Source organism: Stigmatopora nigra, chromosome 23, assembly GCF_051989575.1.
Source record: "Stigmatopora nigra isolate UIUO_SnigA chromosome 23, RoL_Snig_1.1, whole genome shotgun sequence".
In the NCBI taxonomy this organism is placed as follows: Eukaryota; Metazoa; Chordata; class Actinopteri; order Syngnathiformes; family Syngnathidae; genus Stigmatopora; species Stigmatopora nigra.
Window position 1 is genome coordinate 6,033,708 of NC_135530.1, and position 26,404 is coordinate 6,060,111.

The 26,404-nt window shown below is 38.2% G+C and overlaps 2 protein-coding genes and 2 long non-coding RNA genes across 11 annotated transcripts in view; 2 read left to right on the plus strand and 2 right to left on the minus strand.

Annotated features, from left to right (window-relative positions):
* tspan11 (tetraspanin 11) lies at positions 1-7,977 on the plus strand. Of its 2 annotated transcripts, XM_077709695.1 has the most exons (9): positions 1-158; positions 533-643; positions 909-1,100; positions 4,494-4,568; positions 4,635-4,739; positions 5,587-5,745; positions 5,827-5,913; positions 6,256-6,380; positions 7,264-7,977. In XM_077709695.1, exons 2-8 carry the CDS (start codon positions 557-559, stop codon positions 6,331-6,333), a joined length of 783 nt encoding a protein of 260 aa, XP_077565821.1. In that variant the 5' UTR covers positions 1-158; positions 533-556; the 3' UTR covers positions 6,334-6,380; positions 7,264-7,977. The 2 variants fall into 2 exon arrangements, with proteins under 2 accessions (XP_077565821.1, XP_077565822.1); XM_077709696.1 differs by lacking the exon at positions 6,256-6,380.
* A 260-nt stretch (positions 7,978-8,237) lies between these two features.
* Positions 8,238-11,986, minus strand: mest (mesoderm specific transcript). 3 transcript variants are annotated; one of them, XM_077709701.1, is made up of 12 exons: positions 11,895-11,986; positions 10,823-11,004; positions 10,065-10,144; positions 9,919-9,996; positions 9,711-9,847; positions 9,577-9,635; positions 9,050-9,090; positions 8,909-8,979; positions 8,737-8,838; positions 8,593-8,669; positions 8,465-8,528; positions 8,238-8,395 (listed from the first exon to the last, which is right to left on the minus strand). In XM_077709701.1, the coding sequence occupies exons 2-12, from the start codon at positions 10,974-10,976 to the stop codon at positions 8,278-8,280; spliced, it is 981 nt and encodes a 326-aa protein (XP_077565827.1). In that variant the 5' UTR covers positions 10,977-11,004; positions 11,895-11,986; the 3' UTR covers positions 8,238-8,277. The 3 variants fall into 3 exon arrangements, with proteins under 3 accessions (XP_077565827.1, XP_077565825.1, XP_077565824.1); XM_077709699.1 differs by lacking the exon at positions 11,895-11,986 and adding an exon at positions 11,189-11,420; XM_077709698.1 differs by lacking the exon at positions 11,895-11,986 and having other exon boundaries at positions 10,823-11,163.
* LOC144181308 (uncharacterized) lies at positions 11,862-14,202 on the plus strand. Of its 4 annotated transcripts, none has more exons than XR_013324650.1 (7): positions 11,862-11,993; positions 12,071-12,226; positions 12,443-12,524; positions 13,491-13,563; positions 13,723-13,805; positions 13,865-13,956; positions 14,011-14,202. It is a non-coding gene; the product is annotated as an uncharacterized LOC144181308 (long non-coding RNA). The 4 variants fall into 4 exon arrangements; XR_013324651.1 differs by having other exon boundaries at positions 14,032-14,202; XR_013324652.1 differs by having other exon boundaries at positions 14,129-14,202.
* Positions 14,201-26,404, minus strand: part of LOC144181309 (uncharacterized) — a 46,691-nt gene continuing 34,487 nt past the window's right edge. The window contains exons 3-7 of one of the 2 annotated variants that reach the window (XR_013324653.1): positions 20,126-20,326; positions 16,053-16,110; positions 15,461-15,524; positions 15,119-15,371; positions 14,201-14,286 (exon numbers count right to left, since the gene is read on the minus strand). This is a non-coding gene — a long non-coding RNA (uncharacterized LOC144181309). Of the gene's footprint in view, positions 14,287-15,118; positions 15,372-15,460; positions 15,525-16,052; positions 16,111-20,125; positions 20,327-26,404 lie in introns of those variants that run through there. The other variant, XR_013324654.1, reaches the window with a different exon arrangement.

The window sequence follows — 26,404 nt, forward strand, 5'->3', positions numbered from 1 at the left end:
TGAAGTATCTAAAAAACGAGCTAAACCCAAACGCAACCCAAGCCTCCACTGGACAGCCTGTCAGCAACAAGCCAGACGCCAAATGATTTCTATTCATTGCTTACATTTGCTTGATAAATCATTAAAAAAAGAAAATCGCCTTGCTAAACGTTGGCCTGGTAAGTACGGGGTCCGATCGGTCACGAAATATCGCCTTGTCGAGCTCGCGATCCGTTTTTATCGTGCAACTTTTGTTATATGCGTCAGTGTCGCGGCTGGTCATGATGATGATGATGATGTTGTTGTTTGGGAGCATTGCCTTCAAACTACATTCCGCTTTTGCGTTTATTTTACAATGATATGCAGCGTAATAAAATGCCCAAAGTTGTCTAAATGCAGTCCCAATTTACTTCAAAGGACTTGTCTATTTTATTACAAAAGTTATATTAATATAAGCAGGAAAATTGTTATCTTTGCATTGTCCATTGAGGTCCAACTTTTAGAAACATGACTAAAAATGGGGTCATTTTTTGTGTTTTAAATCTTTTCACAGCACCAACGTGCATGAAAAAGGAAAATGTCGTCGTCTGCCTATAAAGATGGCGAGGACTGGCTGACTGTGTGTCTCAAGTACCTTCTGTTTGTCTTCAATTCACTCTTTTGGGTAAATCAGTCAAGATGATCGCTTCTAGTATCAAAGATGCTTTCGTGCCAGAATGAACGGTGCAGCAATTTTATGGACTTGGCCAATATGAATTGCTTTAAGAACTTCTTTTTGGCAAGTTTTCATTCTCAGGGTGCCTTTTGAACATTCTTTGTGTCTGGGTTTTCAACCCCGGTGACTTCGAGGCAGTTCAGGAATTTCCTCCAGTGGAGGAAACTTCCCTCTTATTGTTGAGCAGGAAATGCTGACGTAAATGTGTTTTCAGGTTGGAGGTGCCGGTGTCCTGGGGGTGGGCGTGTGGACGGTGGTGGAGAAGAGCCAGTTCCTCAGCTTGCTGGCGTCCAGCGCTTTCGCCATCTCCGCCTACATCCTCATCTTGGCAGGTGGTCTGGTGGTGCTCACGGGCTTTTTGGGCTGCTGCGCTGTCATCCGTGAGCAGAGGAGCTGCCTGTCCACGGTAAGTTTGGGGAAGCCCAATTTCCAACACATTTCCCATTGTCATTTTACATGTAAAGCGCTACACACCAAATGACTGAATGAATTAAAATGATATAAAAACATATACAAGCATATACAGGCATATACACGCATATACAGGCATATACACGCATATAGAGGCATATACACGCATATACAGACATATACACGCATATACACGCATATACACGCATATGCAAGCATATGCAAGCATATGCAAGCATATGCAAGCATATGCAGGCATATGCAGGCATATGCAGGCATATGCAGGCATATGCAGGCATATGCAGGCATATGCAGGCATATGCAGGCATATGCAGGCATATGCAGGCATATGCAGGCATATGCAGGCATATGCAGGCATATGCAGGCATATGCAGGCATATGCAGGCATATGCAGGCATATGCAGGCATATGCAGGCATATGCAGGCATATGCAGGCATATGCAGGCATATGCAGGCATATGCAGGCATATGCAGGCATATGCAGGCATATGCAGGCATATGCAGGCATACGCAGGCATATGCAGGCATACGCAGGCATACGCAGGCATATGCAGGCATACGCAGGCATATGCAGGCATATGCAGGCATATGCAGGCATATGCAGGCATATGCAGGCATATGCAGGCATATGCAGGCATATGCAGGCATATGCAGGCATATGCAGGCATATGCAGGCATATGCAGGCATATGCAGGCATATGCAGGCATATGCAGGCATATGCAGGCATATGCAGGCATATGCAGGCATATGCAGGCATATGCAGGCATATGCAGGCATATGCAGGCATATGCAGGCATATGCAGGCATATGCAGGCATATGCAGGCATATGCAGGCATATGCAGGCATATGCAGGCATATGCAGGCATATGCAGGCATATGCTGGCATATGCAGGCATATGCAGGCATATGCAGGCATATGCAGGCATATGCAGGCATATGCAGGCATATGCAGGCATATGCAGGCATATGCAGGCATATGCTGGCATATGCAGGCATATGCAGGCATATGCAGGCATATGCAGGCATATGCAGGCATATGCAGGCATATGCAGGCATATGCAGGCATATGCAGGCATATGCAGGCATATGCAGGCATATGCAGGCATATGCAGGCATATGCAGGCATATGCAGGCATATGCAGGCATATGCAGGCATATGCAGGCATATGCAGGCATATGCAGGCATATGCAGGCATATGCAGGCATATGCAGGCATATGCAGGCATATGCAGGCATATGCAGGCATATGCAGGCATATGCAGGCATATGCAGGCATATGCAGGCATATGCAGGCATATGCAGGCTTATACAGGCATATACAGGCATATACAGGCTTATACAGGCATACACAGGCATATACAGGCATATACAAGCATAAACAATTATATAAATTTGTAAAATTGAATTAGGGTCATTTGTTCTCATGATAAAATTATTTCAATTTGGTATGAAATATGTATTTAATTCTAGCCTGATTTAGCCATTCCATTACCACGTTTGATGTGTGTTTGGGGTCATTGTCCTGTTGGAACACCCAACTGTGCCCAAGACCCAATCTTGACCGGGCTAATGACTTTAGGTTATTTTAAAGAATTTGAAGGTAAATCCTCCTTCTTCATTATCCCATTTAATCTCTGTTAAGCACCAGTTACATTGGTAGCAAAACAGCCCCACAGCATAATACTACCACCACCGTTCTTGACGGTAGACATGGTGTTTTTGGGGTTTAAGGTCTCACCTTTTCTGTCTGTATTCTCACCCTACTGTGACAATGAAACTTCCCAAAATACTGGATGAATAAAGTTCTCTAATCTAATCTTGGCTTAAAACTAATAACTACAAGTGCTCATTCACACACAGGTGAGTCAGCAACATAAATCGTACATTTGGCAATTCAGGGTCGAGTCATTCATCTTCGCTTTATGAGGTGTCCACTGCACTCCCCCATAGCCAGTCAACTCGGTCAGCTACGTGACATGAAATCCTCTATTTTTTTGCCTCTTTCTGTGCAGTAAAAAACGACCAATTGGTGCAATGGCGCTCATTATTTTACACAGGCAGGAGGCGAACCTCCACGACAGCGGGACTATTTATAGGCTCGTATCCAACCACAGGAGATGGATGGATGCGCTAAAGAGGTGCTCGTATCTGGCTCGTATCCGTGTGTTTCATCACAACATTTTTGGCCACTTTTGTACTTGTGTAGCATGTGCGAAAAGGGCCGCCAGTGGGCAGGAAGCACAAAGAGTCTATTGTGTGTAACCAATAGACGCGTCGCCACATTTGCCATGACGTCTCTGCGAACCCCCCACTCATGTTTCAGCACCCACTCGCATCCCGCCACACTCCTGTTTGAACGTGCGACAGCATCAAAAGCAGTGGGCGGCTTTTTCACTTTGTGGCTTACGTCACCACGAGGGTGCTTGGACGTTTGGTCGCCGGTCTTTTGGTCAACGGTCAAATGGTGACAGAAAGTTTACTGTTGAAACCAGCTCTCAAAATTATATTCCGGAGAGAGAGTTTAAGATCTAAGTACTGTTTAATATCCAAGTACTGTTTAATATCCAAGTACTGTTTAATATCTAAGTACTGTTTAATATCTAAGTACTGTTTAATATCTAAGTACTGTTTAATATCTAAGTACTGTTGAAACCAGCTCTCAAAATTATATTCATGAGTTTAATATCTAAGTACTGCTGAAACCAGCTCTCAAAATTATATTCATGAGAGAGAGTTTAATATCTAAGAGAGAAAGTTTAATATCTAAGTACTGTTTAATATCCAAGTACTGTTTAATATCCAAGTGCTGTTTAATATCCAAGTACTGTTTAATATCCAAGTACTGTTTAATTTCTAAGTACTGTTTAATATCCAAGTACTGTTTAATATCCAAGTACTGTTTAATATCCAAGTCTGTTTAATATCCAAGTACTGTTTAATATCCAAGTACTGTTTAATATCCAAGTACTGTTTCATATCCAAGTACTGTTTAATATCCAAGTACTGTTTAATATCCAAGTACTGTTTAATATCCAAGTACATTTGACCGGCGACCAAAAGGGACCAAAAGACCGGCGACCAAACGTCCGGTCATGCACCACGAGTCATTACCAAACGCAAGTAGAGTAATTAGTGTTGTTCTGCCTCGACAGCCTCTCGGTTTGGATTGTTAGTTTACTTTGTGATCCGTGTGATGATTTGTGTTTTTCGAAGCAATCAACAGAGACCCCCAGGAGAAAATGGCATCTCCCGTCCCCGTCAAAACGTCTCGCCCGATGTGGCGTACCGAGATGAATGTTGTGCTGGTACTTTTTATAATGGCGTTCTCTATGGGGATCTCATTTTGTGCCTTTGTCACTGTGCAGTATTTCTTCTGCTTGCTGTTGATCTTCCTCATTGAATTGGTGGCTGGAGTTTTGGCATACGTCTATTACCAGAGGGTAAGAAAAATGGAGCTAAAGGATTTTTTGGCAGGACGTTTGAGATGATCTGTCGTTTGATTTCAGCTAAGCCAAGAGCTAAAGGAGCATCTCAAGCAGACCATGACCGACAACTACGCTCAACCAGGGAAGGAGGCCATCACCTTGGCGGTGGATAAACTACAGCAGGATGTAAGTCTCTATCAGCTTTAAATTTTTTTCATGCGCCATTAAAACAAGACCCATTGGCTCCCATCATCCAATCAATGGCATTGAAACGAATGGAAACAGTCTTGGTTTTAATGACGTGTCTTTTGGTCTCAATCTCACGCAACGAGTTACATACCACAAAAAACAAAAATCAACTTTAGACCGTAATCTAACGTCGGTTTTGTTTAAAATGCCCAAACGTAGCTCTAGAACAGACATGGGCAAACTACAGCTCGCGAGCCACATCCGGCCTGCTAGGCCTTTTAATCCGGCCCGCTGGAGTTGTCCAAATAATTTTTTTCCCCCCAAGATGGCGCCGTCAAGCGGAAGCCAGTGGCAGTAGCTCTGTGCACTCTTGTTTGTTTTTCGTGTTTTACAGCCCCTCTATCTTTTTTTAAATGACATTTTAATATTTATTAATACATTTCTTTTTACTTTAATGATGAGTGATGAGTATGTTAATACTCTAGTCCTTTTTTCCTGTTTATGTTTCACATGTACTATTAACGGATGCACTTTTTTATATGTATCATATCTTGTGCTGACCCGGCCCATCTGTCAAATTTACATTTTAATATTTCTCAATACATTCCTTTGACTTTTTACTTTAATGATGAGTGATGAGTATGTTAACTTTAGTCTATTTTTTATTTTTTTGTTTCATATGTACTGTTAACAGAGGCACTTTTCTATATGTATCATATCTTGTGCTGACCCGGCCCATCTGTCAACTTTTTAAAGTCAATGTGGCCCCCCGGGCCGAAAAGTTTGCCCACCGCTGCTCTAAAATGTTCTAAAGGAAGTCAAAATGTGCCATTTTGTTCTCCAGTTCAAGTGCTGTGGCAGCGACAGCTACCAAGATTGGACGAGCAGCACGTACATCTCGTCCAAGAGCGCCGGCGGCCGGCTGGTGCCAGACAGCTGCTGTAAGTCGGTCACGCCGGACTGCGGTTCGCGGGACCACCCGTCCAACATCTACAAGGTGGAGGTGAGTGGGACGGCGCCCCTTGCGGCGTCCACGAGGGCTGGGACTCTTACTTGACTGGGCCCCTTTGCCGCCCGTCTGCAGGGCGGCTGCATAACCAAACTAGAGCAGTTCCTGGCGGACCACCTGTTAATCATCGGCGCCGTGGGAATCGGAGTGGCTTGTCTGCAGGTAAGTGGAGGAAAGTTTCTAACAATGGGATTTAAGCTACTTTTTAAATGTGCTTTCTGAAAGGTAAGTGTTAACGTTGTGCGAAATAAGTCCAAAAAATATTGAATGTACGCATTAAGTGTTCTTGTCTGCCAACATTTAATTGTCATTTCTGTCCTAATATTGATTCACAACTTTGCGTTTAACACATAAATCCGTGTTTCAATCATCTGGTCATGGATTTTTCTGGAATCAGTAGTTTTTTGTGTCATGCTAACCCCACATTTATCTGTGTGTGTGTGTGTGTGTGTGTGTGTGTGTGTGTGTGTGTGTGTGTGTGTGTGTGTGTGTGTGTGTGTGTAGCTTGCCGGTGCAATCTTGACGGCCTACTTTATCTTTCTTCTCTATAAAGAAGAGGAAGAAGACATGGCTGCATTGTGATTGTCGCCCGTTTTAGTACTCCTGACGTGAGCGTAGTTTGAATGAACGTGAGTGCAAAAAAGGGACATAGGTATCTGTGTTTTTTTTTGGAAAAAAGACATTAACCTGTATGTTTTTTTTTGATAAAAAACGACAGTAACCTATGTCGTTTTTTTTGGGGAAAAAATGACATAGGTTACTGTCGTTTTTCCCCAAAAAGGTTACAATACCGTCTTTTGGGAAAAAACGACATAGGTTCCTATGTGTTTTTAATATGGAAAAAAACCTGTCTAACTAGTAACCTGTCGTCTTTTGGGGGAAAAAAAACGACATAGGTTACTATGTCGTGTTTTGGGGGAAAAAAAACGACATAGGTTACTATGTCGTTCTTTGGAAAAAAACGACATTGGTTACTATGTCGTTTTTTAGGGGGAAAAAAACGACATAGGTTACTATGTCGTTTTTTTTTGTTGGGGGGGGCGGGAAACAACATAGGTTACTATGTCGTTCTTTGGAGAAAAAAAAACAACATAGGTGACTATTTCGTTCTTTGGGGAAAAACAACAGAAGTTACTATGTCGTTTTTTCCCCCCCAAAAATGACATAGTATGTCGTTTTCTTCCCCAAAAATGACATACAGCGACAAAAAACGTGACGTGATGCACGGGGCCGTCAATGTCGTCCGTGCCGCTGGCTGATCATCTCCCCCAGTGGACTTTTGTCATCTTTGCTTTGTCGTCAAGCAAGTGAGGCTGTTTTGTTCCATCTGTCAGTCAATAACACGTCCCGCTCTGCTTTTTCTTCTGTGGTCTCACGCAAAGCATTCTTTGGAGTTTTACTTGCTTTCTTACTCCAGCCCATCTGCGCTTTGGCGGCCGTAACATTAACCGCTATTATTCCCCCCCTGGCTGTCTCGTCCTCGGCTATTGATGCCACCGTTCCTCTTTTCAGATCTGTGGGATGGCGCTCACCTGCTGCTTGTACAGGAGGATCAAGATGGAGCCTTGCTGACACTTTAGGCTAGGCTTTTTATTTTTATTTTCAGATCTTTTTGTGTGTACTGACCAGCAGATGGCCTTTTCAGCAAGTTTCTCCATTTAAACTTAATTGTTAAACCTACTAAAGGAGCATTTGAAATGCTTCAGTGGTGGAATTGGTTAGCAATTGGTGATTTTTATTGAAATATACCAAAAAAAGGGGAGCGGACACTTTGCATATCGGATAACATTGTACCAGATTATATAAAAGCTTTGCTTCAAAGTCTATACAATATGAGAAAATTATCACGTATGGCCAGTGCCCAAAGAACCTTTTTCATTTCTATCATTAAATATCTCCATTATTCAATATGGTTGGTGAAAAGTGAAAGGCTGAAAAGTGAGGGAGGTGCAAAGAAAAAGCTAACCATTTCATTTGAAACCAAAGTGGCAATAATAAAGAAGCTTGATGCGCGTGAGAAAGTGGTGAGTGTTGCACGGGAATACTACAACTTGAATCATTCCACCGTATATAAACTTTCAATATACTAATATAGGCCTTAAACATACATTATAATACAAAATGTAGCACTGAATCAACTATAATTTGAACAATTTCAACTTATGAACAAGCGCTTGGAACCTAACTCGTTCGTAAGTAGGGAAACGTCTGTAGATTGAATGTTTTTTTTTTTTTTTAAATGCATTTTTTTTTTACTGTGTTTTCCGAGTAGGTCATGATACGTTAGTCCGCGCTAGTCGACATCGTCCTAGCATCTGCGGGATAAATTGTTGGTTTTCTCTAAACTCATTGGCTGCCATTTACGGTAATAGACTTCCAATCCGCGTCAACTGCTAGATCATGAAGGTCACTCATTTTTGATGTCTTTCATTGTCAAAGCATCTTCATTATCTTAAAAATAAAATAAATATCAGTCCAGATAAAAATGTCTTACAAAACTATTTATTTGCTTATTGATTCTCTAGATCAAAATGAGTGAATGAAGTTAAAATAAGCGTTAAGGAAGCCCGTGGGATCTTCAAGCTGAGGGTAATGACTGATGTGCTCATCTAGCACGCTGACGGTCGACCTCCGCACTAGCCGCCTGCGGGAAAAGCAAACAAACACGTTAACTAGACCGCAACGGCACACCTGGAATGGCGGAAAAACTTACTGGTAATGCTGGATAAATTGTGGGTGGGGGTTAACCGGGTCCAGTGGGCCATAAATCAGGTGCACTGGAAGACCAGGACGTCAAGGCATCAAAGAGAGAACTACATTGTATGGCGTGATGTCACCTACGTGGCACTAAAGTGGAGGTAAGTGCGCCGACCCATCTTTCTCTGTGCTTTAATCTCTGGTTGATGTACTGTAGAACACTGAAAGAGAAAAAATGTCAATTGAAGAGCTGCTGATTGCGAACATTCTCGTCAAGTGGAAACACACCTGTCCAAAACGAGGTTGCCGTCATTGTAGCGTAAAGAAGTCCACATGTCCCAGAACTCCGCATCGGTCGGCTGAGTGTACGGTCCGAAGACTTCCCCGATCCTGCGTGTGAATACAGAAGCAGTCAAGGTGAGGTTCTTTGGCATAGGATGAAAATTAAATGAGCACTAACCCCTTTTGGAAGATGTAGTAGTTAGTGAGCCGCATGAGGAAGGGAGCCAAAGACCACGAGTCTTTGAGAAGCTTTTAAAAAGACCAAACAGATCTGGCTGTTGTGTCTAATTCATTTGCAATAGGACCAGGCGGAACTTACCTTCTGCAGCAGGCGAGGGTGGTTAGTTTCAGGAAACAGACCTATTGGAGTCAGACAAAATAAAGCACTGGGGTTAATTAAATACGCTATAGAGCAGGGGTACGCAAACTACGGCCCGTGAGCCACATACGGCCCGTCAGGCTTTTTAATCCGGCCCGCCAACATTGTCCAAATATTTTTTTTCCCAAGATGGCGCCGTTACACGGAAGCCAGTGGCAGTAGCTCTCTCCACTCTTTGTTTTTCGTGTTTTACAGCCCCTCTATCTTTTTTAAAATTACATTTTAATATTTCTTAATACATTCCTTTTTACTTTACTTTGTACTTTATACTTTTTACTTTAATGATGAGTATGTTAGTACTTAAGGCCTTTTTTTTCTGTTTATCTTTCATATGTACTGTTAACGGATGCACTTTTTTATATGTATCGTATCTTGTGCTGACTCGGCCCATCTGTCAAATGTTTAAAGTCAATGTGGCCTCCGGGCTGAAAAGTTTGCCCACCCCTGGTCTAGAGCTAGATACGCACCTCCATTGGAAAGGCACAGACTGTTGATGGTCAAGTGACCCGTGCGGTTCTGGTTGCTCCTGTTCAAATGACAACACACTCAAATGTGTGTCCAATATGTAGACCTCGCCAAAAGTAACCATGGTGAAGTGGACCTGTATAGAAGCTCCAGGGCCACTGTATCACCGTAGTCATGTGACAGCAGGTTGATGCGCTGGTTGGCCAGACCCAGGTGGGCCACCAGTGTCTCCACTGCACTGGCCTGCTCGAAGATGGAGTACTTGTGCGGTCGCTGAGTGGATTAGTAGAAGAAAAATCTGTAGTAACATTTAACAAAATGATTGATGATGATGATTCATTTACAGGTTTGTCACTGAAGCCAAAGCCCAAGAAGTCCAGTGCTATGACCCGGTTGAATCGCTGAGTGAGAGGCTCCCAAATCTGTTGTGGCAATTGTGTTTTTTTGAAAATGGAATCTTTTCAAGCAAAACCTGTCACATGGCTCCAACCTTGTACCAGTCGTAGCTGGACGTGGGGAAACCGTGGAGGAGGACCACCACGTCAGAGCTTCCCAAGGCGCCGCGAGAGTCTGTTGGGGAGACGGCGCAAAAGGAAGAATGCTTCATGCACTACTTGAATGCGGTACAGTTTTAGTTCATTTTTAATTCACTGGCCGACTTTGGCAGTTCATCCAATCTATTTTGAAATTTAAGTGAATTAGATGTCTATCAATAATAACACATCTTGTTTTCCACAGTGTGAGCGTTGGTAGTACCTCAGCAAATGCCTTGTGCCAGGGATCGGGAACCTTTTTGATGTAGACAGCCATAAACAATTCATATTTTCAAACATTACTCCTTGAGAGCCATACTCAGAATTTAAAAGTAAAAATACATGAAAATGTGAGCATTTATTATTCATTTCACCACTTTGAAAGCAAAAAAAAAGTCTGAATTCTTTACATTATTTCACTGTTGCTAATCAATGTGTATCAATGGGAGTATGCATGCAGAAGAGTAATGAAAATTATGATTTTTAAAAGGCGGAGAGCCATATACACCCATCAAAAGAGCCACACACGGCTCCCGAGCCATAGGTTCCCTACCCCTGCCTTGTGCAAATATTAAACAATGCTCCAAACTACCAAAAAAACGACATAGTATAGTAATGTTTAAATCACACCTATTTACCCGGTGAGGCAGTGGTGATGAAATACAATGCCTGTTTTGGAGGAGGATTACATTTTAAATAAGAGGGTTTTACATACCTCTGTAGAAAATGTCCTTGCCCCTAAAGCTGAAGCGTCGGCCGGCATTATGCCACTTGACCAGGGCAGGTGACAGCTGAGGCGGCGGGATATGCAAGTAGACAGCCAGCAACGGGATGCACATCAAGCCGACGTGGAGCCACCATTCTCTCATTGTCACGGCATGAATGGGAGCAGCAAAACTTGAAATCAAATTGACATTGTGAACACTTAATGCTACTTTAGCATTAGCCAGCTCAGGCGTATTCAAGCTAAACGCCAATGTCGCTCCACCAAGCGACATCAAAATACTCGAGAGCCTTGTACGGGACTTTAACTCGTGGAAATAACAACAAATACATTGTGAAAAGCGATCTGAATACTTACTCAAACCACACTAACGCGAAGTGCCTGGAACAACATTTAGGAATGCATTTATCGAAAGATGGAGTACTCTTATTGATTTCATTGTAACCCTATTTGATGCAAAATTGCCTTAAGAAAACCATTATTTTTATTAAATCCCGCCAAAGATTGATATAAATCGATTTTTATAGTGTTTCAATATTCCCAAAAACTGCCTAGAGAGACAACGTCTGTTAAAAATAGTAGATCTTTGTAATCCCACGTGGATCACCGTGCATCACGTGATAAGGATTTTTTTTTTCTTATCTATAGTAAAACCTTTAACAAACAAATATGTATAAGAAAACACATTGCAACCTTGGAATTTGTAAAAAAAAATATATATATATATTTTGTAGGTCTTTAAATTATCAAATAAAAGCCTTACAATGCATGTTTTTTTAAAGAAGGGAAAACATGGTCAAACTAGCAAACCATACATTAACTAATAAAAACCATACTAAACATGGTCTACATTTTTAAATTTTTAAATTAAACTACTACATATAATACTTAATATCTGTAATTTTAATTCAGAAAATTAGCTTTACCAAGTAGTATAGCTTTTGTTTTATTTGGGCAATGGCTCTATTTTCATAGTCTATATTTTATTTAAGAAAAATAGCCTTATAATACATTGACTTCTTTTTTAAACAGAATATAATCGATCTGGGTTGAGTTGAGTTACTTCCTGCCTTATTGTGTGAAATCTGGGACTTTTCTCTGCTGCAGGTCCTTCCGGTCCTTCACTGTGATGGACTTTGTGGGATTCCAAAGAAATGACTTGGTGAGTTGTGGGCGTGGCCTTTTTATAGAACCTTGATCAAGTCACAGATCTATTTTTTTTGTGTCTATGTTTAATAGGCGTGGCCGAGGTTAGAGTTTAAATAACCGACACCATTTTCTAAAATGGCTGATCAGCCGGAGGCTGTACGCGTTTGGGCTGCTGTCCTGCTCAAGATTGACAATTTCTCGAAGAAAGTCCCGATAAACCCCTTCCAGGACAATGCAGCGCGTTCGGTACTTTGTCTTTTGGAGGTTTCGTAGCCCCTTTTCTCATTTTCAGAGTGCATTTTGACGGGAGTGTGCTTCATTGACGTGATGTAGCTCCACGCCGATGCTAACACAAATGTTTGCTAGCAAGTTAGCCAACTTGCTAGCAAACATTTGTGTTTGCTACATTGCGTTACCTGTAGCTCTTGATGTCTAAAAAGAAATCCTTCCATTGTGTTTCAGTGCCTCAACGATCACCGACTGCTGGGAAACCTCAAGAATGAGGACAAAAGGAGCAGCTTGTCGACGCCATAACGAGCTGTTGGTCAGTAAAGTCAGTTATTTCTTAATGGTTTCAATTTCAGCTATCCATTATTTTTAAATACTTTCTATTTTCTCTATCCATATAATGATTAAACGTCAGCGTTCAGTATTCAAAGCTTTGCACAATTGGCTTGTTTTTTATTAGAAAAAAAAAGACTTACTATACCATGTCGTTTAAAAAAAAAGCTTTACTATTCTGTCGTTTTTTAAGAAAAAAAATACCCAAAAATGCCCATGTGCAATTGGCTTTTTTTATATAATTTCAATAGCAACAACACAAATGCCTTCAGTGCAGGTGTAAGGAGTAAATGGTACACTTATAGAATATGTACCTTTTCCATTCACTAAATTGAAAAAAAATGATTAGTTAGAAAAATTAAAGGAATAATCAGAGCATTACATTTATTAATTGAAGGATAAATAGTTAGAGAAATAAATACTTAGAATTGTACTGACATTAAAAGACTTACTATACTGTCGTTTTTTAAAGAAAAAAAATCCCCAAAAAGCGTTGTGCAATTGGCTTAGTTTTTTTAATAGCAACAACACAAATGCCTTCAATGCGTAGGTCAGGTGTAAGGAGTAAATGGTGCACTTGTAAAATATGTACCTTTTCCCTTCATTGAAGAAATAAACATTAGAGCATAAACTTAAAATTGTACTGACATTAAATGTCTTTAAAGAAAAAAATCCCAAAAAGGCTTTGTGCAATTGGTCTAGTTTCTTTTTTCATTTTTAATAGCAACAACACATGCTTTCAGTGTAGGTGTAAATAGTACACTTATAGATTATGTACCTTTTAATTTTAAATGTGGTCTTGATAAAACAATCAACAATAGCTTGGTTATTTTTGACCAGTTTAAATAAAATAAGTGCTGGGTGTTAAACCTGAACCCATCTCCAAACTAAAAGATCTCGGGTAAAATCTTACTTGCACCTCACTTTGTGTATTGACCTTTTTTTTCAGAACTCCACCCAAGGGGGACCATGTTTCCTACCTATGTACAGAGACACCCAGTCTACATTTTTCAAAATAAAAGGTAAGACTTTGCAATTGTTTTTTAGAATTCCAGTCAAGGGGACCAGGTAGAGATAAGCTCAGGCACCCCCAATGTGAGATTTTTCAAAATAAAAGGTAAGACACTGCAATGGTTTCCTATTTAACTTTGTGTATTGACCCCCTTTTTTATGTTTTTCAGAATTCCAGCCAAGGGGACCAGGTTTCCTGCCTATTTAGAGATAGGCTCAGGCACCCCCCATTGAGATATTTTCAAAATAAAAGGTAAGTTCTTGCGAATGTTTTTACTTAACTTTGTGTATTGACCCCTTTTTGTTTTTCAGAATTCCACCAGGAGGAAGAGATGATTTGATTTTTTTTTTATGATGCTGGAACACCAACGGGAGCTAATCTATGAAGTTTTTCAAAATAAAAGGTGAGCCCTTCTCATTGTTTTTTCAACTAACTGTGTACTAACCCCCCTTTTCAGTTTTCGAATCTTCTCCACCAGGGGGTGGAGAAGATTCGATTTTTTACAATGCTGGAGCACCAACGGGAACCAATCTACAAACTTTTTCAAAATAAAAGCTGGCATCCTGTTTTTCCAGATTTCCACCTGGTGACAAGAGGAAGTGTTTGTTCTATCACCAAAGTTTTTCAAAATAAAAGACCTTGCAAAGTACATTTGTCTCTTTATTAACAGGGAAATATATTAACTTTTGCACTTAGGAGAAGTGTTGATTGGTGTGGTCAATCTTGTTTCCACCTGCAGACAAAAAAGAAAAGTACACTTAGATATATTAAAGGAACAAAATTGTAGAATAATAAACTTGTAAATCTAAGGATAAAATATTCTTGGGAGTAAAAAACAAAAAAATAATAAACACTTAGAAGAAAAATGAAGATAAGGAATAAATACTTAGAAGAAAAACAAGAGGATAAACACATAGAAGAACAATGAAGATAAGGAATAAATACTTAGAAGAAAAACAAGAGGATAAGCACATAGAAGAAAAATGAAGATAAACAAGGAAAAACACAGGATGAAAAATATTAGAGGATAAATACATAGCAGGCAAACAGGATGAGGAAATGTGAGGATAAACAGATAGGCAAAATACTTAAAAGAAAAAAACAGAAAAATTAAAGATAGGAAAAAATAGAATTAGAAGATATATAAAACAATACTCAAAGATATACTAGAAGATAAATAGTTGAAAAAATGAGGGTTACACTTAGCAAATCTGAAATATTAGAGAAATTACAAAAGATAAACAAGATGAGAAAATTTGAGGATAAATAGATAAGAAAAATGCTTAGAAGAAAAAAAACAGAATTGAAGGACAATGATGAGAATAATAGGATAAATAGATAGGAAAAACTGATTTAAAGGAAAAATAAAGGATGGGAGAATTAGAGGATATAAACTTAGAAGATAATAAGAAAGAAAAACAAAAGATAACAAAGGATTGACACTTAGCAAATTTGAAATATTATTAGAGGATAAATAGAGAAATTACCAAAGGGATAAACACTTAGAATTACTGACATTAAATGAAGTTACCAATCTTTTATTGGAAAAAAAAAGACATTCTTACCTTAGGAGGTCTAGCTTCTCACTTTGCCAGAAAAATGTGGACTTTTCCTATATAGAGGGCAAAAGTAAATTACATCCAATGAAACCTCACCATGGTGGATGGATATAGGTCTCAGTCACACAAGATTGTAAAGATGCTTTAAGATTTTATTTGAGTTGCATATTCCACAAACAAATACATTCTCCTTCCAGAAGCCAGAATTCTTCAAGTGAGGAACTTGCAGGAGACCTCCCCACAGAGTCTGGACGCCAACCTGTTGCGTGCAATAACAACAAAAAGACACTTAGAATATATAGAGACAGGACATTATTCAATAGATAGGCTTAGGTGCTCTAGTTTTACCTTGATCTGGCGCACTTTCCACTCTTCACCACAAGGGGGTGATGGGAGGCGCTGCAACTTAATGCTAGAAAAAGGATAACTTGATTTAACCAAGCTATTTGGAAGTTGCCAAACCATTATTATAGGAAAGAGAAATCTTGCAATTGAATAAACGATCAAAATAAGTTAGTGAGTGCTACGCGATGACGTTGACGGCTAACTGAAAGAGTGGCTTAACAATGTTTGTATCAATGGGCTTTTTTGGGTGTGGGTAGAAAACATAAGAATTGCAAATTGGAAAGGAGTGTTGAGCATTCGCAATGAAAACTACCATTGCATACAACACATCAGCATGTTAAAAGTCTTTGAACGCGACTAAATAAAGGAAAGATAACGAAAAACATACTTTTCAAGTCAAATGGTAAACGTCGTCGTGACGTGAATGCTAAGCTAACTAGTCACATTACGGCACACAGCCGGTGGGGAGATGGAGCCGAAACTTAAAATGTCGACGGTGTGTTCAAACTTGCATTACACGAACAGATTTTTTGGCACTTTAGGCTCAATGGATTCCTAAAACAATCTACCTTTAGCGTGATAAAAACGCACTTACCTCGTTGGCGTTCTAGTCGATCGGCACAGGAAAGGCTAGTGGAAAGGACTGCATACTGCTGCATGTGCGGTAATTAAAACAGATGCGTTGGCAATAGATGTAACCACGCCCATATATTGTCATGCCATATTGAAGGCAAAACAGCCTTACTACACTATGTCGTTTTTAAAAAAAGCCTTTCTATACTGTTATTTAAAGAAAAAAGCCTTACTATACTATGTCTTTTTTAAGAAAAAAGCCTTACTATACTATGTCTTTTTTAAGAAAACAGCCTTACTATACTATGTCTTTTTTAAAGAAAAAAGCCTTACTATATTATGTCTTTTTTTTTAAAAAGCCTTACTATACTATGTCGTTTTTTTTATAAGAATAAAGCCTTACTATACTATGTCGTTTTTTGATGAAAAATGCCTAACTATACTATGGACTGCATACTGCTGCATGTGCGGTAATTAAAACAAATGCGTCGGCAATGGATGTAACCACGCCCATATATTGTCCTGCCATATTGAAGGCAAAAAAGCCTTACTACACTATGTCGTTTTTTAAAAAGCCTTTCTATACTGTTATTTAAAGAAAAAAGCCTTACTATACTATGTATTTTTTAAGAAAAAAAGCCTTACTATACTATGTCTTTTTAAAAGAAAAAAGCCTTACTATATTTTGTCTTTTTTAAGAAAAAAACCTTACTATACTATGTCTTTTTTTAAAGAAAAAAGCCTTACTATATTATGTCTTTTTTTTTAAAAAAAAGCCTTACTATACTATGTCGTTTTTTTTATAAGAATAAAGCCTTACTATACTATGTCGTTTTTAAAAAAAAAAAAAAGCCTTACTATACTATGTCGTTTTTTGATGAAAAATGCCTTACTATACTATGTCGTTTTTTGATGAAAAATGCCTTACTATACTATGGACTGCATACTGCTGCATGTGCGGTAATTAAAACAGATGCATCGGCAATGGATGTAACCACGCCCATATATTGTCCTGCCATATTGAAGGCAAAAAAAGCCTTACCACACTATGTCGTTTTTTAAAAAGCCTTTCTATACTGTTATTTAAAGAAAAAAGCATTACTATACTATGTATTTTTTAAGAAAAAAGCCTTACTATGCAATGTCTTTTTTTAAGAAAAAGACCTTACTATACTATGTCGTTTAAAAAAAGCCTTACTATACTATGTCGTTTTTTATAAGAATAAAGCTTTACTATACTATGTCGTTTTTAAAGAAAAAAAGCCTCACTATACTAGTTTTTTGATGAAAAATGCCTTACTATACTATGTCGGTTTTTTATTTAAAAGAAAAAGGCTTATTAAATGACATAGTATAGTAAGGCTTTTCTCTTAAAAAATGACATAGTATAGTAAGACCATTTTCTTCAAAAAACAACATAGTATAGTAAGGCTTTTTTCTTAAACAAATAAATAAAAACCTTACTAATAACATACCTCTGAGTCAGTTTTTTATTTAAAATAAAAGCCTTATTAAATGACATAGTATAGTAAGGCTATTTTTCTTAAAAAACGACATAGTATAGTAAGGCTTTTCTCTTCAAAAATGACATAGTTTAGTAAGACCCTTTTCTTCAAAAAACAACAAAGTATAGTAAGGCTTTTTCCTTAAACAAATAAATAAAAACCTTACTAATAACATACCTCTGATGTGCAATGGTGCTTGGATATCTCCCCTTTTTAAAATATAAACATGCTTTGTTCAGTACATTTTCATTTTGTATTTTCTGCCTACTTTTTAAGACTATGCACTTACTTCATGGGGCCAGAAGAGGACAATATTAGACCGTACTTACTGCTTCTAGCTTTACCTAAACATGGTGACTCATTTTAACACTGAGGAACATATAAAGCATGCACGACTTCATAAGATTCTTAAGCTGAGCAATCCTAAAACGAACAACTAAGTTGAAACAAATAAACAGTCCACTTCCATTTTCCATTATTTGACTGTTTCTTTTTCCTTTTTCAGACAATGATCTTGTTATAGTTGCCCCCTATTTTTGACTGTCTGTTTTAGGTCAGAGTGACACTCCGATGAAGGCAGACGTAACAGGCCGAAATATGTAGCGGAGGAAAACAACCTCAAAAGATCATCAAAAAGGAACAAAAAAACAGTTTTGAAATGAATATAACTACCATGTCTTCCACTATTTGAACTTAGAAAATACACAATGACAGACTTTTTCATCAAAAAACGTCATAGTAAAGCTTTTTTCTTCAAAAAACAACATAGTATAGTAAGGCTTTTTTCTTCAAAAAATGACAGTATAGTAAGGCTTTTTTTTCTTAAAAACAAAGAAAAAAGCCTTACTATACTATGTTGTTTTCTGAGGAAAAAAGCCTTACTATACTATGTCATTTTTTTGGGGGGGAAAAAAGCCTTACCATACTATGTCATTTTTTAAGAAAAAAGCCTTATTATACAATGTCATTTTTTGAGGAAAAAAGCCTCACTATACTATGTCATTTTCTTTAGGAAAAAAGCCTTACTATATTATGCCAATTTTTGAGGAAAAACGCCTTACTGTACTATGCCAATTTTTGAGGAAAAACACCTTACTATACTATGTCATTTTTTGAGGAAAAACGCCTTACTATACTATGTCATTTTTTGAGGAAAAAAGCCTTACTATACTATGTCATTTTTTGAGGAAAAAAGCCTTACTATACTATGTCATTTTTTGAGAAAAAAAGCCTTACTATACTATGTCATTTTTTTAGGAAAAAAGCCTTACTATACTATGTCATTTTTTTAGGAAAAAAGCCTTACTATATTATGCCATTTTTTGAGGAAAAACACCTTACTATACTACATCATTTATTGAGGAAAAAAGCCTAACTATACTATGTCATTTTTTGAGGAAAAAAGCCTTACTATACTATGTCATTTTTTTAGGAAAAAAGCCTTACTATATTATGCCATTTTTTGAGGAAAAACACCTTACTATACTACATCATTTATTGAGGAAAAAAGCCTAACTATACTATGTCATTTTTTGAGGAAAAAAGCCTTACTATATTGTGCCATTTTTTAGGAAAAACGCCTTACTATACTATGTCATTTTTGAGGAAAAAGCGTTACTATACTTTTTGTGTCATTAGAAGCGCAGTAAAGAGAGCAATACGTGTAGCTTGATTGAACTGACTCACCGAGCATCCCATCTCCATTTCGCAGCCATTCAACTGGGAGCAATAGTCATAGTATAGTAAAGCTTTTTTCTTCAAAAAACGACATAGTATAGTAAGGCTTTTTTCTTCAAAAACAACATAGTATAGTAAGGCTTTTTTCTTCAAAAAATGACAGTATAGTAAGGCTTTTTTTCTTAAAAATGAAGAAAAAAGCCTTACTATACTATGTCGTTTTCTGAGGAAAAAAGCCTTACTATACTATGTCATTTTTTTTAGGAAAAAAGCCTTACTATACTATGTCGTTTTCTGAGGAAAAAAGCCTTACTATACTATGTCATTTTTTGAGGAAAAAAAGCCTTACTATACTATGTCATTTTCTTTAGGAAAAAAGCCTTATTATATTATGCCAATTTTTGAGGAAAAACACCTTACTATACTATGTCATTTTTTTTAGGAAAAAAGCCTTACTATACTATGTCATTTTTTTGAGGAAAAAAGCCTGACTATACTATGTGATTTTTTTAGGAAAAAAAGCCTTACTATACTATGTCCTTTTTTTTAGGAAAAAAAAGCCTTACTATATTATGCCAATTTTTGAGGAAAAACACCTTACTATCCTATGTCATTTTTTTGAGGAAAAAAGCCTTGCTATACTATGTCATTTTTTTAGGAAAAAAGCCTTACTATACTATGTCCTTTTTTTAGGACAAAAGCCTTACTATATTATGCCAATTTTTTAGGAAAAACGCCTTACTATACTATGCCAATTTTTGAGGCAAAAAGCCTTACTATATTATGCCATTTTTTAGGATAAACGCCTTACTATACTATGTGATTTTTGAGGGAAAAAGCCTTACTATACTTTTTGTGTCATTAGAAGCGCAGTAAAGAGAGCAATACGTGTAGCTTGATTGAACTGACTCACCGAGCATCCCATCTCCATTTCGCAGCCATTCAACTGGGAGCAATGGGAAGCAGCAGCAATGGAGGCCTCATTTTCAGGCTACTGAAGTGGAGATAATGGACGGTTGGACGAAGAAATAGGGGCAGCGACCTGATGGGTGTTCCTCCACATTGATATGATCGCCGTGGACCTTTTGACTCCAAACGACCCACCTTTGGATGCCTGTTGAGACAAAAAGGGGACATATATGCCTTGTATGCACATATACATTGAAACTATCAACGTATACGCATGGCGAGTTTCCTTAGAGAAGACTTTTATTACTCCTCTCATGTAGTGGAAGACAATGTGTGCTCGGCTTGCCAACCGACACCTGACAATCCAGTTTACGGCGCGTTCGTCAAGGTGCCCTTGGTGCAGGTCAAGTTAAACGTCCGATAGGCTCATTGAGCAAGCAACCTGGTGGCGCCCAGCGTGGAATTCTTCAGTGTTCTACTTGAAGAAAAAAGCCTTACTATACTATGTCGTTTTTTTTTTTTGATGAAAAAAAGCCTTACTATACTATGTCGTTTTTGGAAGAAAAACCCCTTACTATACTATGTCGATTTTTTAAGAAAAAAGCCTTACAATACTATGTGTTTTTTTTAAGAAAAAGCCTTACTTTACTATGCCGTTTTTTGTAGAAAAAAGCCTTACTATACTATGTCGTTTTTTATAAGAAAAAAGTCTTACTATACTACGTTGTTTTTTTAAAAGAAAAAAACCTTACTATAATGTGTTTCTTTTGAAGAAAAAAGCCCTACTAAACTATGTCGACTTTGGATGAGAAAAGCCTTACTATACTATGTCGTTTTTTGATGAAAAAAGCCTTACTATACTATGTCGTTTTTGGAAGAAAAACCCTTACTATGTCGTTTTTTTAAAGAAAAAAGCCTTACAATACTATGTGTTTTTTTGCAGAAAAAAGCCTTACTATACTATGCCGTTTTTTGAAGAAAAAAGTCTTACTATACTATGTCGTTTTTTAAAAGAAAAAAGCCTTAGTATACTATGTCGTTTTTTAAAAGAAAAAAGCCTCAGTATACTATGTCGTTTTTTAAAAGAAAAAAGCCTCAGTATACTATGTCGTTTTTTGAAAAAGCCTTACTATACTATGTCGACTTTGGATGAGAAAAGCCTTACTATATTATGTCGTTTTTTGATGAAAAAGCCTTACCATACTATGTCGTTTTTTGAAGAGAAAAGCCTTAGTATGCTATGTCGTTTTTTGAAGAAAAAAGCCTTACTATACTATGTTGTTTTTTTAAAGAGAAAAAAGCCTTACTATACTATGTTGTTTTTTGAACAAAAACCTTACTATACTATGTTTTTTGAAGAAAAAAGCCTTACTATACTATGTTGTTTTTTGAAGAAAAATGCCTTACTATACTGTGTTTTTTAAAGAAAAAGCCTTACTATACTATGTCGTTTTTTGGTGAAAAAAGCCTTACTATACTATGTTGTTTTTTGGTGAAAAAAGCCTTACTATACTATGTCATTTTTTGAAGAAGAAAAGCCTTAGTATATTATGTCGTTTAATAAGGCTTCCTTCTTAAAATAACAACATAGTATAGTAAGGCTTTTTTCTTCAAAAAACGACATAGTATAGTAAGGCTTTTTTCTTCAAAAAACGACATAACATACTAAGGCTTTTTTTGTTCAAAAAACAACATAGTATAGTAAGGCTTTTTTCATCAAAAACAACATAGTTTAGTAAGGCTTTTATCTTCCAAAAAATAAATAAAAACCTTACTAATAGCATATCTCTGGAGGTGGAATTCCCCAGTGTTCTACCTTCAAATTTATTTTGGTTACATTGAAGACCAAATTGGCCGTTAATGAAGACGTAGACCGAGTGCTGATTGTTTCAATTGTCACATTGAAATGCTTTTAGGATTTTAAACCCGAGTTGGGTGCTCCAAAATACAAGATAAAGTGGGGCTTTTCAAATTTGCACTGACGTCTATCGTCGTCAATGGCACAAAACCTGGATCTCTCGGCGCCGGGATTCGTTATGTTGCGCCGGACGGGAAGGGAAAGGCGATTGACGGAGCGTAGACGGAAGTGCACTTTTCAAAATGTCACCTTGACAGGAAGAATGGCGGTCAAATAGAAAATTTGAGGAGGGGAAACTCAAATGTCTGACATTTGACAGTCATTCCTCCGCCGATCTCTCAAGCTTGAAATACGTTTAGAGCTAATATTAGCGCTAGACCAAATGGAAGTCGGTGCCGGCCGGCCGGCTTCACTTGAAGGCTCTACTTTTTAGACAGTTCATGATGAGGCAGTCCACGGCATATCGCCCATCGCACGCACACAAAAGAAAGAGCTTTGACTCTTTCGGCCGTCTCCCTTCAAAAACACATCAATCACCGTCGGTCCAAAATGTCACCGACCTTCTACCTGGCATCATGGCGCACATTCATTGCATTTGGCAGAAAACTCAGATGTGGTAACTCTGGGCCATCAGAAGCCTATTGGGGAGGCTCATGCATATTTAAAAAGAGCTAATGGTAAAGGTGGTCACGTGAGCCATTAATTGACTCCTCACGTTCATAGAGGGAATGGGTGCTCGGATGTTTGGTCATTGGTCTTTTGGTCGCCGGTCTTTTGGTCATCGGTCTTTTGGTCGCCGGTCTTTTGGTCACCGGTCTTTTGGTCACCGGTCTTTTGGTCACCGGTCTTTTGGTCACCGGTCTTTTGGTCACCGGTCTTTTGGTCACCGGTCTTTTAGTCACCGGTCTTCTGGTCACTGGTCTTTTGGTGACAGAGAGTTTACTGTTGAAGCCAGATCTCAAAATTATATTCACAGAGAGAGTTTAATATCTAAGAGAGAGAGAGAGAGTTTAATATCTAAGAGAGAGAGAGTTTAATATCTAAAAGAGAGAGTTTAATATCTAAGTACTGTTTAATATCTAAGTACTGTTTGATATCTAAGTACTGTTTAATATCGAAGTACTGTTTAATATCTAAGTATTGTTTAATATCTAAGTATTGTTTAATATTCAAGTATTGTTAAATATCTAAGTACTGTTAAATATCCAAGTACTGTTAAATATCCAAGTACTGTTTAGTATCTAAGTACATTTAAAGGCAGGCGACCAAAAGACAGGCGACCAAAAGACAGGCGACCAAAAGGGACCAAAAGGGACCAAAAGAACATTCCAAATATGACCCAAAAGTGCACTTTTGTAGAAAATAAAATGATGCTTTTTGAATTTTTTTTATTTCAAAAACGTGCAAAGAATTTAGCTGTCAAAGGTGCTTGTTTTTTTTTGTTTTTTTTTCCTTTGTGAAACGTCAACTACACTGAGAAGTGGGATTAAACATTGAGGTCTAATAGGAAGTGTTTCCTTTGTTTAAAAAGACAGCAAAGCGATTAAGATGAATAGTGAAGAGCGCTTTATTCTGACAGTACGCAAAGGACGCTTTTTTTTTTCAAAGCTCAAAAGCGTGTCTCTGATGGCGTGCTGTGATATGCTCACTATGACTCACGCCTCCCCGTCTTATTTCCCTGTACAACCTGCCCAAGAAAAAAAAAAAACACACCCACATTGCCGGTATTTAATTTCAATTCCATTTACTGGCGCGGGGGTTAAAAAAAAGTAAATCGCAGGAAATGAGAACTGCCTTGTTTTCTTTTTTTTTTTTAGCCACTTGCTTTGTGTCATTTGGAGACGAAGCTTTGGGGTCTCGGGCCATTAAACCTGGCAAATAATGCGGGTGAATTCATTAAGAGCTGTTGATTGTTGACTGTGCAGGCGGATTGAGAACGGAGCCTAGATAAGGAAGTGGCTCGGTAATTGGGATTCGTGGATAACCCCAGGGTGCCTCACCTTTTTGTTGAAAAAAAGCAACAAAAAAAAACACGCGCCGGTAATATCAAAAGGTTTTTTCTTTGGGTGCAGTGGCCACAAAATCAACTTGTATCTTGAGAAATGATTGTGTATTCATAGAAAACAAATAAAATCCCCCCTCGGCACAAAACGGCGATGTAGACGAAGCTAATCTTCAAAAAAAAAAAATAGGGGACACCCCCATGCCCCTTCCTCGTTCCTTTTATATATTCATTAAATCAAGTCATTCCGCATTGCATTACGCCAAGCGGAAATTGTTCCCTTTTTTTTCCATCAGGAGAATTGGGAATAAGCACACATCACCATAAAACAGCGCAGTGCCTCCGAGCTGCAAAGGCAATGAAATTGATGGATAATCGGTGAATTGAATCGTAGCAAATATGATCTGTGGACATTAACTCTGCCGTAGTATGCACACATTTTCTTTTCATTAGACTCCACATTGCTATTTTAATGAATTGCCCAAGAGTAATGAGTGCTTTTAGGCGTCGGCTGTCGGGCGGCTTCTTAATCATGAAAATGGCACCTTGGCAATTAAAGAGCAGAACACCGACGATTACGGCCTCAAAACGGCCCGGGATTGGACCACGGGACCTGTCATTATCATCCCTTCTTGGAACGAGAAACCCATGCGTCAAAGGGCGGACTGTTTTGGTTAATGGTCCTGAAAGACTTATTTTTTTAGATCAAATCTTTTATGTACATATACACTTCTCTTTTTGTGTCATTGGCGATGAGACAAGTCCAAATCTGTGACCCCAGGTCATCCGAGTGGATGCCTAATATTGTATAGTTTTGTATTTTGTCATCTCGTCATGAAAATCAAGGTTATTATTTATTGCAGAGTTGGCACGTGCTGTCTGTTCCGTGACCGGACGTTTGGACGCTGGTCTTTTGGTCGCCGGTCAAATGTACTTGGATATTAAACAGTACTTGGATATTAAACAGTACTTGGAGATTAAACAGTACTTGGAGATTAAACAGTACTTGGATACTAAACAGTACTTGGAGACTAAACAGTACTTGGAGATTAAACAGTATTTGGAGATTAAACATTACTTGGAGATTAAACAGTACTTGGAGATTAAACAGTACTTGGAGATTAAACAGTACTTGGAGATTAAACAGTACTTGGATATTAAACAGTACTTGGATATTAAACAGTACTTGGATATTAAACAGTACTTGGATATTAAACAGTACTTGGACAATAAACAGTACTTGGATATTAAACAGTACTTGGACAATAAACAGTACTTGGATATTAAACAGTACTTGGATATTAAACAGTACTTAGATATTAAACAGTGCTTAGATATTAAACTCTCTTTCTTAGATATTAAACAGTACTTGGATATTAAACAGTACTTGGACAATAAACAGTACTTGGATATTAAACAGTACTTGGATATTAAACAGTACTTAGATATTAAACAGTGCTTAGATATTAAACTCTCTTTCTTAGATATTAAACAGTACTTGGATATTAAACAGTACTTGGACAATAAACAGTACTTGGATATTAAACAGTACTTGGATATTAAACAGTACTTAGATATTAAACTCTCTCTTAGATATTAAACTCCCTCCCCCTAAATATTAAACTCTCTCCTTCATGAATATAATTTTGAGAGCTAGTTTCAACAGTAAACTCTCACCATTTGACCGGCGACCAAAAGACCGGCGACCAAACGTCCGAGCACCTAATTACAGTGATGGCAAAGTGGGGTCAAAAAAAAAAATATATATATATATATATATATATATATATAAAGAAGGAAAGCCAAGACAGGATAACAACAGAAAGCATCCAGGATAAAGTCAGGACAAATTGTTTCGTCAAGTGTGTGATTGGCATCACTCCGCTTAATCCAGGTCAACAAAGCCATCTTGCACCTTTTGACACGCATCTCCACTTTGCGCCTGATTTCACTCTTTCATCATCACATAAAAGTTAACGCTAGTCGCCATTCTCTAAAGACTGACAAAGAACAGACCTTTTTCTGTCAACTTGACATTAGCCAGCATCAATCCAAGCAACCGGGAAGTAGCCTGGCCCCCAAAACAACCACTTTAGTGCTGATTCTTCCCATGAGAAAAGGCCATTCGGAGCAAGAATTGAAAAAAGTAGAGAAGAAGAAGCCAATGACAGACCGGCGGGTGCTCAGGGGTCGGTGGCAGGCAAGTTTATCCATTTACTCCACATTAGGTGTTATCGATCAGGGGTGTCGGCTAACGCGCTGCCCCCCCAAAAAAGGACGGTAGATAGAAATGGCGCTTTGTTAGAATTGGAGAGCCGAGACACTCTGGAATGGGGAAGCCGGTGTCGCACCAAATTGCCACTGACAGACCAGAGGTGACACCGGGACCGAAACACTTAACGGGCACTAATGGCCTGACCAGA

Bases quoted from the DNA above. Each gene is read 5' to 3' on its own strand.
- tspan11 (XM_077709695.1), top strand. From the start codon at position 557: ATGTCGTCGTCTGCCTATAAAGATGGCGAGGACTGGCTGACTGTGTGT. The intron at 644-908 runs GTAAATCAGTCA...ATGTGTTTTCAG, and splicing joins TCTTCAATTCACTCTTTTGG to GTTGGAGGTGCCGGTGTCCT. The intron at 4,569-4,634 runs GTAAGAAAAATG...GTTTGATTTCAG, and splicing joins CATACGTCTATTACCAGAGG to CTAAGCCAAGAGCTAAAGGA.
- mest (XM_077709698.1), bottom strand. From the start codon at position 11,105: ATGTCGCTTGGTGGAGCGACATTGGCGTTTAGCTTGAATACGCCTGAG. The intron at 10,145-10,822 runs GTATGTAAAACC...TCTCCCCAACAG, and splicing joins CAAGGACATTTTCTACAGAG to ACTCTCGCGGCGCCTTGGGA. The intron at 8,529-8,592 runs GTAGGTGACATC...CTGGTCTTCCAG, and splicing joins TACCTCCACTTTAGTGCCAC to TGCACCTGATTTATGGCCCA.